The 14,672-nt window shown below is 37.8% G+C and overlaps 1 protein-coding gene across 3 annotated transcripts in view; it reads right to left on the reverse strand.

Annotated features, from left to right (window-relative positions):
* LOC123527224 (nuclear pore complex protein DDB_G0274915-like) overlaps positions 1 to 14,672 on the reverse strand; it is a 34,736-nt gene that overhangs the window by 2,767 nt on the left and 17,297 nt on the right. The window contains exons 11-18 of one of the 3 annotated variants that reach the window (XM_053523252.1): positions 13,677 to 13,889; positions 13,226 to 13,312; positions 12,754 to 12,954; positions 10,113 to 10,694; positions 9,251 to 9,601; positions 7,085 to 7,510; positions 5,872 to 6,111; positions 4,508 to 4,552 (exon numbers count right to left, since the gene is read on the reverse strand). In XM_053523252.1, the coding sequence (XP_053379227.1) occupies positions 4,508 to 4,552; positions 5,872 to 6,111; positions 7,085 to 7,510; positions 9,251 to 9,601; positions 10,113 to 10,694; positions 12,754 to 12,954; positions 13,226 to 13,312; positions 13,677 to 13,889 (2,145 nt within the window). Of the gene's footprint in view, positions 1 to 4,507; positions 4,553 to 5,871; positions 6,112 to 7,084; positions 7,511 to 9,220; positions 9,602 to 10,112; positions 10,695 to 12,753; positions 12,955 to 13,225; positions 13,313 to 13,676; positions 13,890 to 14,672 lie in introns of all 3 variants that reach the window. The other 2 variants (XM_053523251.1, XM_053523253.1) reach the window with 2 other exon arrangements.

The raw sequence follows: 14,672 nt of genomic DNA on the forward strand, positions 1-14,672 counted from the left end.
GTTCAGGCCCCTATGGCCTTGACCTTTAACAGAGTGACCCTAAAATCGTTAGGGTTCATCTACTCTGCATGACCAATCATCCTACGAAGTTTCATCATTCTGGGTCAAGTGGTTCCCAAGTTATTGATCGGAAATGGTTTTCAATGTGCGGGCCCCTGTGACCTTGACCTTTCACAGAGTGACCCCAAAATCGTTAGGGGTCATCTACTCTTTATGACCAATCATCCTATTAAGTTTCAACATTCTGGGTCAAGTGGTTCTCAAGTTACTGACCGGAAATGGTTTTCAATGTTCAGGCCCCTGTGACCTTGACCTTTAATGGAGTGACCCCAAAATCGATAGGGGTCATCTACTTTGCATGTACAATCATCCTATGAAGTTTCAACATTCTGGGTCAAGTGGTTCTCTAGTTATTGATCAGAAATGGTTTTCAATGTTCAGGCCCCTGTGACCTTGACCTTTGACGGAGTGACCCCAAAATCTATAGGGGTCATCTACTCTTCATGACCAATCATCCTATGAAGTTTCAACATTCTGGGTCAAGTGGTTCTCTAGTTATTGATCGGAAATGGTTTTCAATGTTCAGGCCCCTGTGACCTTGACCTTTGACGGACTGACCCCAAAATCAATAGGGGTCATCTACTCTTCATGACCAATCATCCTATGAAGTTTCAACATTCTGGGTCAAGTGGTTCTCTAGTTATTGATCGGAAATGGTTTTCAATGTTCAGGCCCCTGTGACCTTGACCTTTGACGGAGTGACCCCAAAATCAATAGGGTCATCTACTCTTCATGACCAATCATCCTATGAAGTTTCAACATTCTGGGTCAAGTGGTTCTCTAGTTATTGATCGGAAATGGTTTTCAATGTTCAGGCCCCTGTGACCTTGACCTTTGACGGAGTGACCCCAAAACAATAGGGGTCGTCTACTCCAGCAGCCCTACAACCCTATGAAGTTTGAAGGTTCTAGGTCAAGTGGTTCTCTAGTTATTGCTCGGAAATGAAGTGTGACATACGGACGGACGGACAGGGCAAAAACAATATGTCTCCTGGGGGAGACATAATTACACATTTTATTAACTTCATTGCAATATTATCAATCTGTTTTCAATCTCATTAAATTCCCAGGAGAAAGAATGAACAACTGTTACAGTGTTTGCATGGAAATTCACATAAATATGTACCTTTTCAAAATACATATTTCACATTTACTGAAAAATGTTATACAAAAGAAAAGTGTGCAAAATATTGTAAGAAATGTGTCTGTAATTGATATGCAGAAGCGGTGAGAAAACATTTTTATCAAAATGAACTAAATCTTGATTACAAAATAGCAAATAGTACCATAAACCCGGGAAAAAACCACTTTAAAGAAAGAACCAGACTGTACAAAAAAAGCATGTCTCCCCATACCACTTCATTTATCATTTAGCCTGCTGGCGGCAAAACATTCTGCCTTTGCGACCAGCGCATTTCTGTGCAGGCAGACCTTAGTCTGCACTGTTCGCTATTCAGTCAATAAATTTTAAGAAATAGTAACGGTAAGTGGTACTGACCAAAATGAATGATGGACCAGTCTATTTTAGAAATTTAGTAGGGTAAAGGTTAAGGAAAAATGGATATGCAATATCTGGGAAAAGCACAAAGGTATGTGTTGAGAGAAAAACGAGCATCTATGTAAAGCAGTACACTGTTTGTGATGAAAGTTAATTTTGGGGGGAAAATAGAAAGCAAAACCATTATAACTTAGGAGGATATTAAATACAATCGTAAATAATCTAAACAAGTAAATAAGGAGAGTAATTGTTCCCTTTATCACTCAACTGAATGTCATTGCTCTCACTCAAAGTCAAGTTACGAAAACCAAAACTTAAGTACAACACACACATGACTGTATGTATGTGCAGTAATACAATAGTTATACTGCATATAAATGTTATATGGAAATTAATTACCGAATGAAGAGCAAACAACTCGATCAATAGTCCCGAACTCACCAGAATCCTGACTTGACAGTGCTTTTACAAGTATACACATTCTGCTTAATGATTAGCTTGCTGGTTTGTTTGTTTTGGGTTTAACGCTGTTTTTCAACAGTATTTCAGTCATGTAACGGCGGGCAGTTAACCTAACCAGTGTTCCTGGATTCTGTACCAGTACAAACCTGTTCTCCGCAAGTAACTGCCAACTTTCCCACATGAATCAGAGGTGGAGGACTAATGATTTTAGACACAATGTCGTTTATCAAATAGTCACAGAGAACATTATGCCCCGCCCGAAGATCGAACTCACAACCCCACGATCCGTAGACCAACACTCTACCTACTGAGCTAAGTGGGCGGGATATTAAATTGCTGGCGGCAAGTGATTCTGCCTTTGCTACAAGTACAGATCTGTGCAGGCTTATCTTGGTCTGAACTATTCGCTGTTCAGTAAGTAAATTTTCAGTGAACACCCCTTCGAATAATAAATGGCACTGCCCGATGTGAATGATAGACCAGTCCATTTTAGAAATTTAGCAGCATAAAGATTAAATATAATAAGGATTCATTTCGGAAGTATTATTACAGCATCATTTTTATCATATCAAATCAATATAGCACCCTGTTCATTATAAACACATTCTAGAGCATTTCAAACATTTCCAGAGCCTGGACTGGGATTCAAATCTCTTGACTGACAGTCCAGCATGTTACCACCAGACCACTAGTTCATAAAGAAATAAAGGTGCTCAAGTGTAAACAGTGGAAATATGATATAATTTTGAATTCAAGGGCATATAACTCTCAATCTGCTAATCCAGTCTGGCCCATAATCCAATCTGAAAGAGATCTCACTGGAATACTCATACTAGGTAAGTATGATTAAGACTGGTTAAGAAATAAAGATGGTCCAGTTAGTGTTAACATAGTAAAATGTAGAATTTTTGATAAATCAAAGGCACATAACTTTTGAACTTAATATTCTGACCAGGCCCATTATTAATTTTAAACAAGGCCTTATATACATTCTGTGTACACATGAATAGAATTAGTGAAGAAATGATGGGCCTGGAGAGTAAACATAGAAAAATATAATCTCTTTATTTCAAAAGCCCATTAACTTCATCAAAATCATTCAACCCAAACCTAAAATATGTGCAACAAAGGTTGGTAATAATCAAAAATACAGAGTTTCATTAAAATCACATCAAAAGTGTAGGAGATCGTCTGGACAAACTTAATCCAAAAATGAAATTTAAGAGGCCATAACTAAAACAAAATTCATTCCATCGGAAAACCGTGATGATATACAAAACTAGCCTAAATACTGAATCTTTGTACAAACTTTGGTTGAAAATCCCCCAGTAGTTGCATAGAATTAGTGCAGACAAACTATTGTGACAGACAGATGGACAGACATAATCAATATATCCCCCCACACATGTTGGGAGACATAATTACCAGGATAACAGCTAAGATAATGACCAGGATAAAATTTATCTCCCTTTATATAAACAATTAAAATTGCAATTTCACTGCAAGTCTTTTGATTAACTATAAAAGATAAAAAAAAAATCAATAAAAACTTCACCTCGCCAAAAATCTATAAAATTCAATACATAATACCCTAAACAGTACCTTTTCAAATTACGAGTATCAACATCAAATACCAGCATCTGATCAGGTAACTTTTGAAGAAAAAAAATGTGCAAAAGTTTCCAAGGGAGACAAATCTACGGTAGTATTTGAAAAGCAGATATATAAATTGCATTTACTCAATGTGTGTAAGTTGCTACTGTCTCTAACACTGGTAAAAATCAACTCAGCCAAGTTCTTAACCCTTATCATGCTGGACACGAGTGATTCTGCCTTTGCGACCAGTGTAGATCATGATCAGCCTGCACATCCATGCAGTCTGATCATGATCTGCACTGTTCATCAATCAGTCAGTATCTTTCTGGAAAACAATGGTACTGTCCAAATTGAAAGATGGACAAGTTCATTATCGAAATTTAGCAGGGTAAGGGTTAATAACCTACAAAATGCCAATAGACACTTCATTTAATTTCTTCTCCATACGATCATGTATAAATGTTTCTTGTTCAAATACACCCTTTCATTTGAATATTTCATGATCTTAAATAAAAAATTTTAAAATTTAGTGTAACGCAGCACTTTACACATACAGATAGCATAGTGCATGCTATATGTTGCAGTCTGTTTCACAAACTGGCTGAGATTCCATACCTGCTTTATGTATGTATCTAGGATTTTTATTGAATATTTCAACAAGTATCTGAGCTGTTTCAAAATAGTTTGCTATTCAGAAATTTTCAGTGAACACCCCTTTGAATAATAATTGGCAATGCCAAAATTAAATGAAAGACCAGACTGAATCCAATTTAGAAATTTAGCAGGGTAGAACTTCCTAAAATAAATACACAGATACTGAAACCTCAGCCTATCTACAATATTCCTCCAAGTATATAAATGTACATTGATTAGACCATCAGACATACTGTACCTGCACTGCCAAAGTTAAACACAGGCATATTACTGGCCGACGCCACTAAAACAACACATATGCCAATTAGCAATTTAATGGATGTACTACTGTAAAATCATTTAATTTCGTGGGCATGAAATTTCGTGGTTTTGGTCAAAACGGCAATTTCGTGGGGATATGAATTCGTGGATTTCAACTTTTCATCATAAAATGAATGGGAATTTTGCATGTTCGTTGGGATTAAATTTCGTGGACTGACTCAACAACGAAATCCACGAAAATTAGTCCCCCACGAATATTCATGATTTCACAGTATTTTGAAAAGAATTTGAATGATGCAAAATTTAAAATATAGCTAACATTTTATTTCTTTCTTCGACTTGACCAGTTAAAATGCTATGGAAATTTTTTCCCTTGAAATTAGTATCCACTGAAAGTAAGGAACCAAACACCTATTATGAAATTATTCGTGGCAAGGAAATTTCCAGAAGGGTCTACAACATTTAAAACAGCTTGCCACCTAATGTACATCAGGTGATAAGTAAATATTCTCCAAGTCGACAGTTCTCAAGTAAGTTGTAATGTGCAGCTAAATTTATAACTTTACCCTTTCCTTGACTGACAATTACATCATTTACGCATTTAAGCAACTACTGGAATGTTCTTTTATGAAGAATGAACAAAACCAAAATTTCTATTTACAATTCTAACAATTTTTTTTTTTCTTTTTAAAGTAAAGATACTGAAAGTGTGACTTTATGGAACAACAAAATCACTGTTAACCTTTAGCCTGCTGGCAGCAAGTGATTCTGCCTTTGTGACCAGTGTAGACCAAGATCAGCCTGCACATCCATGCAGTCTGATCATGGTCTGCACAGTTCGCTATTCAGTCAGTAAATTTTCAGTGAACACTCCTTCAAATAATAAATGGTATCGCCCAATTTGAAGGATGGACAAGTCCATTTTAGAAATCTAGCAGGCTAAGGGTTAATATATCACAATAATCATCTCATGTCGAATGTCATAGCAGTTCACTAAAAACGCATTCGACACGACTATGGTAAATATCTTGTGGATATTGTCAAGGACGCAGAAGGTAGTCCTTCATGTTGTGTTAGAAACCAAATAATGCATCTAAAATGAGTGTTTTTCTCTCAAATAAAATCACTGTCATTCGCATTTGTACTATTGTACGTGCCATTTGCATCTGAATTAACACTGATTTTATTCAACAATAACATCACTGTTTCTTAATTACTTACATGTAAAATATATACAACTGTCTAAAGCAGACAAAAATGACAAAAATCTGGAGTTGTGGAGCTATTAACTACAACAATATTACAAAACAGTTGCAGTATGTTAGTCCAAGATATACTTACTGAAGTTGAATCCCCCAGTACCAGACTGACCACCACAAGGGGCAGCAGATGCGCTGAAGTCAAAGCCTTTAACGGCACTGTTGTTTGTCTGTCCAAAATTAAACATGGAACCAGTCTGGGCTTTAGGTGTTGTATCATTAGAAACCTGCCCAAATGCTGCACCAGTCTGTTTCGCTGGAGTTGTCTGTCCCTGACCAAATGGATTCACATTAGGTGCTGGGCCACCAAAGTTGAATGTACCTAGAAAGCAGTGTTTTGTATAAGTTGTTACACTTGCAATATCAATAACAGAAACAGTAAATTACTAAGAAAAGCCAAATTAGACATGGCCATCTTCCCATAAAAAAAATGTTTTGCATAAACCATGGCCAAGAAGAGGAAATATTCTGAAAATGATGAATTGTATACAGAAGGAAAGTGATACTGTGTTCAGTTATGGCTTATACACAACACTATTCTTTACCACACGAATAAATTTAACCAAGAGAATGAAGTTTTGACAGCAATACAAAGTGACCTACTGCAAGGTGATAATTATCTCAACTGCAGAATAACCTAATTGTCTGATATCTTTTCAATGGCATATCTTCAGTAGTGCACTACATACACAATATGTTATAATGCAAAATATTTGGATTTAACTTTGCAAAGTTAAAGGTGGTTAATCAGATTTTTATCAGATACTGTTGACCTTTGTCCTTGAAGTGTTACTTTGACTTTTAAGCTATAGGTCTGGGAGTTTTGCAAGACACTTTGTCTCTTTACCAGAGAAACATTTAAGCCCAGAAATATTAAAATCCCTTGGTGGATGGTCAAGTTATAGTTCAGATTATCTGAGAACAGAAAGGGCCATACTTCTGACAAAATGCAGGTTAGAGTTATGGTTCTTGGTCTACTTACTCATCTAACGATAATAAATAAGTGCAAAGTTTCAAAGCTGTAGCTCTTATAGGATTTGGGAAAAAGTGGACTTAAACAAAAAAATTTAACCAAGAAACTCAAATTTTCAAAGTACAAAAACTTTAAACTGCCATAGCTATCTAATTTTGAAACTTATTTCAGAGTTATGAGAGGCTTGACTATTGCTTACATTATAGAATCAACCTACAGTAAGCATTCTTTCCCTGTTGAGAATTCATAAAACGGTAAATAAACTTACAGAAACATTGAAAGTATCAATTCTTGGGACCATGAAAAACAATGAAAATAATACCTGTACTAGAAGCATTGTCCTGGCTAGTTGCAAACACCGGCATTGAATGAGATTTGGCAAACCCAGTTGCCGTGCTTCCTGTATTCCCAAACACAGATCCACTTGTATTGTTTGATGTTGCCCCAAATACAGGTGTATTGGGTTTCTGATTGGTTGCTGCACCAAATGTGGGTGTGGCTGAACCAAATGCTGGGGGCTGATTGGCTGCACCAAATGCTGGAGGCTGATTAGTTGAGCCAAACGCCGGAATCTGACTGGCTGATCCAAAAGCGGGAGTTTGACTGGTTGATCCAAAGGCTGGTGCCGGATTAGTAGCACCAAACGCTGGAGTCTGACCTGTAGTCCCAAAAGCTGGGGTTTGGCTTGTGGAACCAAATGCAGGCGACTGACTTACTGCTCCAAACACAGACTGGGAAGATGTGGCACCTGAAACATGAAATATTTTCGATTTGTCTACAAATGAAATGTTAAGAAAAGAATAAAATATTAACATTTATAGGCACAATATAATCATAAAGACTGCACGGAAACAGCGATTTTTTTTTCCAGTTTGATTCGCTGTTCGCATCTGGTTTCATAAGAGATTTATCAGTAAAACATAAAGATTATTTCTCCAACTTGATAATATTTTCTACCAGTAAAGCTTATACATATATCTTTTACTGATAGCTGTGAACAGAACTTGACAAAAAAAGTAGAGATTGTTTTTCAGGAAAAGCTTATGTTTCCCACCACTAACCATGCAGAAATTGTAAAAGGCAACAAATTACAGGCCCCGTGTTCACAAAATATTTTCAGTCTCAGCCGAGTTTGATAATGAAACTTAATTTCTCATTTATATCTAAATAGCATGTTTAAGACTAAATTTTAAGTTAGTAACTATTTTAGAGTGATTATTCGGTACTGATGGTCAGTCTCATTTGAAATTTAACCTTGAAGTTTTGGTAAAACTGATATTAAAATTTCAAACTTAAACTGAGCTGAGATCGAAAAATGTTTTGTGAACACGGGGCCAGGTCATAACTCCAAGGAAAATCACTCAACCATACCGTTCCAACAATCTACAAATTAAGCTTGGTAGTAGTAACTTTTGTGAAGTTTGGTGTAAATCGGCCCTATTATATAAGACAACTGGCTAAAACATCATAGAATTTGATGAATTAAGGGTCGTAACTCTGCTGAAAAACACCGTACCAGAACAGGCTCAAGATATGCACAACCTGTCTAAACAGTGATCACTTTTGTGAAGTTTGGTGGAATTCATCCTTGTGGTATCAGAGCAGTTGCCTAGACAAGGAAAATACGACCGATCAAGGGCCGTAACTCCATTGAAAATCATTGAACCAGAAGATGCCAATAGCATTTATAAATATGCTTGGCTCTGACCACTGCTGTAAGATTTGTTGGAAATCCGCCAAATAATATATGAGAAGTGACCAAAACATAATAAAATTTGATGAATCAAGGGCCATAGCTCCATAACTCTGCTTAAAATCATCAAACCAGAAAATGCCAAAGATAATATGCACAACTAGGCTTGGCAATGATAACATTTGTTAAGTGTAAATCCCTCCAGTGGTGACGAAGTAGTTGTGTGGACAAACTTTGTGACAGACGGACAGCACTAAATCATTGTCTCCCCTACTACATAATGGGAGACATAATAAAAAGTAACAAGATACCCTAATATAATGCAAAACAAGCGCTGTCACTAATGGTGACAAATGCCCATGCAGCGCCTTGACCTTTGACCTGGTGACCTTGACCTTTGACCTGGTGACCCCAAAGTCAATGGGGGTTGTGTACTCAATAAGTACTATTAGCATGTGAAGTTTAAAGGTCCTGGGTGCAGTGGTTCGCGAGTAAAGTGCCTTCATGCAAAAAGTTAACACTGGCCCCTGTGACCTTGACCTTTGACCTGGTGACCCCAAAGTCAGTAGGGCTCGTGTACTCAATAAGTACTATCAGCATGTGAAGTTTGAAGGTCCTGGGTGCAGTGGTTCGCAAGTAAAGTGCCTTCATGCAAAAAGTTAACATTGTGACAAACAAACTAACGAACGGACGGACAGATGAAAACTAATATGCCTCCCTTTGGGGGCATAAAAATTCACAATACAATAATGCAACAACATTTACCAAATGCTGGCGCTGCTGTTGTTGATGTACCTCCAAATGAAAACAAACCAGTTGCTGCTGGAGTAGAACCAGTGGTCTGTCCAGTCTGGAATGGGGTGCTCCCTGCAGAGGTAGATACAGACCCAGCATTGAAAGCAAATGGTGAAGCCGATGCAGTTGTTTTAGCAGCACCAAAGCTGAACGCAGCAGCTGTACTTCCTGGGGCACCAAACGGGGTCTGTGAAGTTGATGCAGGGGCTGCAAAGGGGCTTTGTGCGGTACTTGCAGCTGGAGTTCCAAATGGGGATGCTACCGCTGTTGTACTTGGCTTTGCACCGAAGGCAAATGCAGCTCCAGGGGCAGATGTTGAACCAGAACTGGCCCCAAATAATCCAGAAGCAGCTGAAAAAAGTATACATTTTAAATACATTTTTGATATTTAAGTTAATAAAACACCATTTTTGTACATTAAATAGAATTGTTTCACCCTAACAGATGTGCACATGCAATTGCATTTGGATGCATGTGAAAAGAACTTTATCTGTAAGAATACAAAGGTAAATGAAAACTTTCAAGATTTTTATTTCAGCTAATATCTGTCATTTTCTTTACAGCAAACTCCAAATGGTTGATACCTAAAACATCTGTTTATAAGGAACTCGAAACACAGTCTGACCTGCCTCACGAAGGATTTGAAACAATGTTTATTCTAAGTTACATGCTCCCCTGTAAGCCATTTTACTGCCGATCTAATATCAACAGAATGCTCTAGCATATAATTACTGGTACTTAAATATGTAAGTGAAGGAATAAACCTATTTCTCTCATTAAAGTGAAATATCAAATAAATGATTTCATTATCATATTTATGTTTACCAAATAAACTTGCATGTAAAGGTATTACTAAAAATACCTGTACTGGTAGCACCACCAAAGTTGAAAGTTGGACCTGAAACTGCTGATGAAGTTCCAAACTGTGAAGATGCTACTGTAGTAACAGCTGGTGCAGCTTGACCCCCAAGCGTAAAGCCTCCAGCAGAGGGCGCAGTGCTCCCTGCTGAAGCAAATGAAAAACCTGTTGCGGCTGACATTGTTGTTGCTGGTTGAGAAGCAAAAGAGAAACCTGCTGATGGAGCAGCTGATGTTTGCACAGAACCAGTATTGAACCCAAAACCGGTAGCAGCCGGAGCAGATCCTGTAGTTGTTGTGGCACCAGCAAATCCAAATCCTGGTGCTTTTGTTGTTGTTGTTGTAGCAGTTGTAGATGGAGCTGACTGTGCTCCCGCAAAACTGAACCCTCCTGCACCAGAAGGCGGAGCAGTGCTTGTGGCTACTGAGCCAAAACTAAACCCAGAACCAGTGCTTGACTGTGTCTGGCTCGGTGCTGCTGATGTTGTACTGGGTGCTCCAAAAACAATGCCAACACCAGTACTTGGTTGCCTCTGACTAGACACCTGCGTTCCTCCGAGTACAAAGCTGGTTGCAGCTGCAGTAGCTGTAAACAAGCATTTGTAAAATGTGTTAAAAAAAATTTATCAAAAGAGGATACAATGCGAAAATTGTTAAGCACAGTGCATGTTTGGTGATTGACCCCTCTACAGTTAGTCGCCACGCTTTCCTATTTGAAGGTGCGATGACTAATAAAGTGTAAGACTCCTTGATGCTTTTCTCCTAAATCCTTTAAAGAACAGATGGAGGGAGTGTAACTTTGTCTTGCAGCTTGCTTAGTCGTGCCCTTAAAGTTAGGTTCTTGTTGCCCGGACTTCAGACAAGTTGTTGAGTACACTGGTGTAATTATACCTTAGATTGACCCTATTTTTATGTTTTACTTCATACGATCTGGTATTTTGTCACTAATATTAGAGCCTGTCTCAGCAGGGAGTTATCTTATTTACAGTCTTGTCTAACTTGTTGAAAATAGGGTAAGTGTGATTTTGGCATGCCCTAAACACGTTTAAACCCCCAGTTTTTTTTATATAGGGTACCAACCGTTCCAAGGTGGTGCCTCTATTTTCAACTTGTTTTCTGTCTGTCTCGTATTTTGTGTTGTGTATGTTGTCTTGTTTGTTGTTGGCATTTCTTTCCTCTTTCTCCTCACTAACCCCATCGCGCCCCTTCCCCTTGCATTTGCTCTCCCTTGTTTTTGCATCCCTTCTCCTTTTACTATGAGTAAGTTATCGTGCCCACCATAATTTTGGCTGCCTGCCGTCCTTAGTCGGTGCCAACTGTTGTTTTTTCCTGCTCTTGTGTGTGTGTGTGTGTGTGTGTGTGCGCGCGTGCGTGCGTGCATGTGCCTTCGGTAGGGCCCAATAGTGTTTTTTTTCTTCTTACTTGCCTGTTTGTTTATCTATTTATCTATGTATGTTAGTTGTGTGTGTGTTTGTCTTCTGTACGTGCATGTCTGCACTGTTGTGGTTTACGGTGTAGGTAGACTGTGTTCAAGGAATGCGGCTTTCCCTGTTGAATATTCATCCTTGCTCCACTTCCCCCTAACACCCGACCCTTTTATCTACCTGTTACCCCTCCCCCCCCCTATTTTTTTGTATTTTGCATATATCTAAAATGTACTTGTTGGATTTTCAAAGCAACACATCTACAATATTTTTCCATTACAGCTTCTTTTTGTTGTTGGCCTACTTTGCGATGCATGGCTCTATGACTGTGTTTGGAGTGCTCTGTGCTTCCGGGAAATCTACCCTTACCTTTTATCTTTTAAACATATAAATTTTATTAGTGAAAGTCAAAATGATTTTGCTTTTTTTCTGGATTCTGAATACAGTTACATACTATTAAGTTCTTAAACACAAGATCTTTTTAAGAGAAAAAAAACAAGAGCTGTCACTAATGGTGACAAATGCCCCCGCAGAGCCTTGACCTTTGACCTGGTGACCCCAAAGTCAATAGGGGTCGTGTACTCAATAAGTACATCAGCATGTGAAGTTTGAAGGTCCTGGGTGCTGTGGTTCGCGAGTTAAGTGCCTTCATGCAAAAAGTTAACGATATGACGAACGAACGGACGGACAGTTGAAAACTAACATGCCTCCCTTCGGGGGCATAAAAAACAAGGAGCTGCATTCAATAAACGCTTGATGCCCCCGGTGACATCATTGTTGATACAAAGCAACCTAAGTCCAAAACGAGATCAATTTCAAGGTCAAGGTCAAACTGAGGTCTGGTGACGAAACGGTCCCATTTGGTTAACTTCGTACGGACTGACGAACTGACGGAAGGACAGGACAATCACTATATGCCTCCCACATCAGTAGATGCCGGGGGGATAAAAACAAAAATTTTTACCTTAAGCTATACTCAACTGCTTTTTCCAAGGGTGAAAAAATGAGAGTCAGAAAAAAACATGCTTATTACTTTTTTTACTTAAGAATAGGAGTAAAAAATTGTTGTCTTAAATATAGATCGAGTTATGCAATTTGAAAAAACTTTAAGACATCCTTTCATCTGTTAATCACTGTCATTTTTTCTCATTTCAAAATAATCAGGCCTTTCTCGTTTAAGAAATTAGCAGTACATTCAGTGAATTACTTGAGTAAATATACCTCCAACTGGAGTTGGCATTCCCCCTACAGACTTCTGAATATTAAAAGTGAACCCTCCAGGTGTTGAGGTACTAGGATCAGCCAAACTTGACTTGGTTCCAGTTGAAACAGCTGGCTGACTGGTACCCAATATTCCAGTACCAGCAGTGGATCCAGACGATGAAACCATTGATGTCTGTAAACCAGTCACAACACTGTTTACTGAAATATTCAATTAAAACTTAAATCAAGTTAACATAACACATTTACTCTTCTTTTGGAAATTTTTATAACTTGCCAATATTTACAGTAACTGCACTTTTATAATACCAAGTCAACAAGATTCAGCGCAACAACTTTGTCAGATTACCCCATAATTGTACATTTAGTTTTCAACCAGATTAAGCTCTGTTGCAGTCTTACAAAAAATGATATTCCAGGTCAGTCTCTTTTATGTAAAAAGATGTAAAACTCTAACTGATAGCTACAGTACCTGTACTTTGTGCTGCACTGGGTGTACCAAACAATGGCTTAAATGAGACACTAGGCTGTGTAGTGGATGCTGCAGTACTCGTTATACCTAAAAACAGACACACCATCTAATACATAGCACAAATAAATATACCATTATCTAACAAGTTTGAATTTATTCAGGTTTCCCCAAAACTGACTTTGTTCTTTGTATGTTTTGTTGCCTTTTATGAAAACTAAGTGATTTTTTATTAGTTTTACAAATGATACTGAAATTGTGACTTAACAATTGCTGAATCTAAAATGCAATTCAAAATGGATATTTGAAAGAATTTCAAAACATGTGAAAAATATTAAAACATGTAAAACATTGTCATTATCAGCTGCAGAATTTTTGAATATAATGTAAAATATACATATTTAAGAAGACAAAACAAGATTATGTATAGCTTCTTTCAGAATATACGAATTACCTCCTGTTTCTTGTATCGGTGACTTCGACAATTTTTCCAGAGCTGATAAAACTGATGATGGTTTAGTTGTTTCCAGAGTTATTGCACTAGTACTTCTTGCTACAGACACTGAAGTTGATGTTGCTACAGACACTGGGGTTGATGTTGCCACAGACACAGTTGTTGTTACTGTGGACAAAGTTGATGTGCTTGTCACTGGTGTTTCTTTTTTAGCTGTGTAAAGATAAGGAAATTGATTTCTTGAACCGGCTTAAGCGAAACCCTTTTAAACATATACTAGGTTGAATTAACACTGTTCAAAGGACCAGAAAATATAACAACAGTGATTCTAAGTATGGGAGACTTTTATGGCTACAGGACAACAATTAGACTGCCTTGTAATGGCAGGCCTGACACAGGCAATATTACATCTTGGTTTTAAAGTTAAATAGTGTACAATTTCAACATAACTCTGGTTCTTTTTACTGCGGTGACATTTCCGTTCCAACCACCACCATGTCATGACAATGTATCAAATGTAGTAATCATGCATGTACTATAAAATTAAGGCTATAACCATTGTAAACATTCACAGCATATATAATGTACTACAAAACTAATCAAAATATACATAGCATTTTCATCTCATGCAGACCAGATATATCCTGTTGTAGAAAAACCTGTGGAGGTGGGGAGGAATGTGGGCTAAGGCATTGATGAATTTGAGAATTTGACCGAGGGTCATGCAAAGAACAAGTGAAATTATTTTGAAATTGAGCCAGCAGTTTCTGGGGAGATTTTTAGTATTTCTGTGGCAACCAGAATTATGCATAGATGACCTAGATTTAAAGGAATCTGACAGGAGACAACCCAAGGAACATTCTTGAGCAGCTTGTTTGAAACTGGCCTTGCTGTTTCAGTGATGTTCTTCATAGGAACTGTGGTTGACGACATAATATTGACATCCAAAAATCCAAAAGCTCATCATGAGCACTTTGTGCTCGGGAGAGCTAACAC

This window comes from Mercenaria mercenaria, chromosome 14, assembly GCF_021730395.1.
Source record: "Mercenaria mercenaria strain notata chromosome 14, MADL_Memer_1, whole genome shotgun sequence".
Taxonomy (NCBI): domain Eukaryota; kingdom Metazoa; phylum Mollusca; class Bivalvia; order Venerida; family Veneridae; genus Mercenaria; species Mercenaria mercenaria.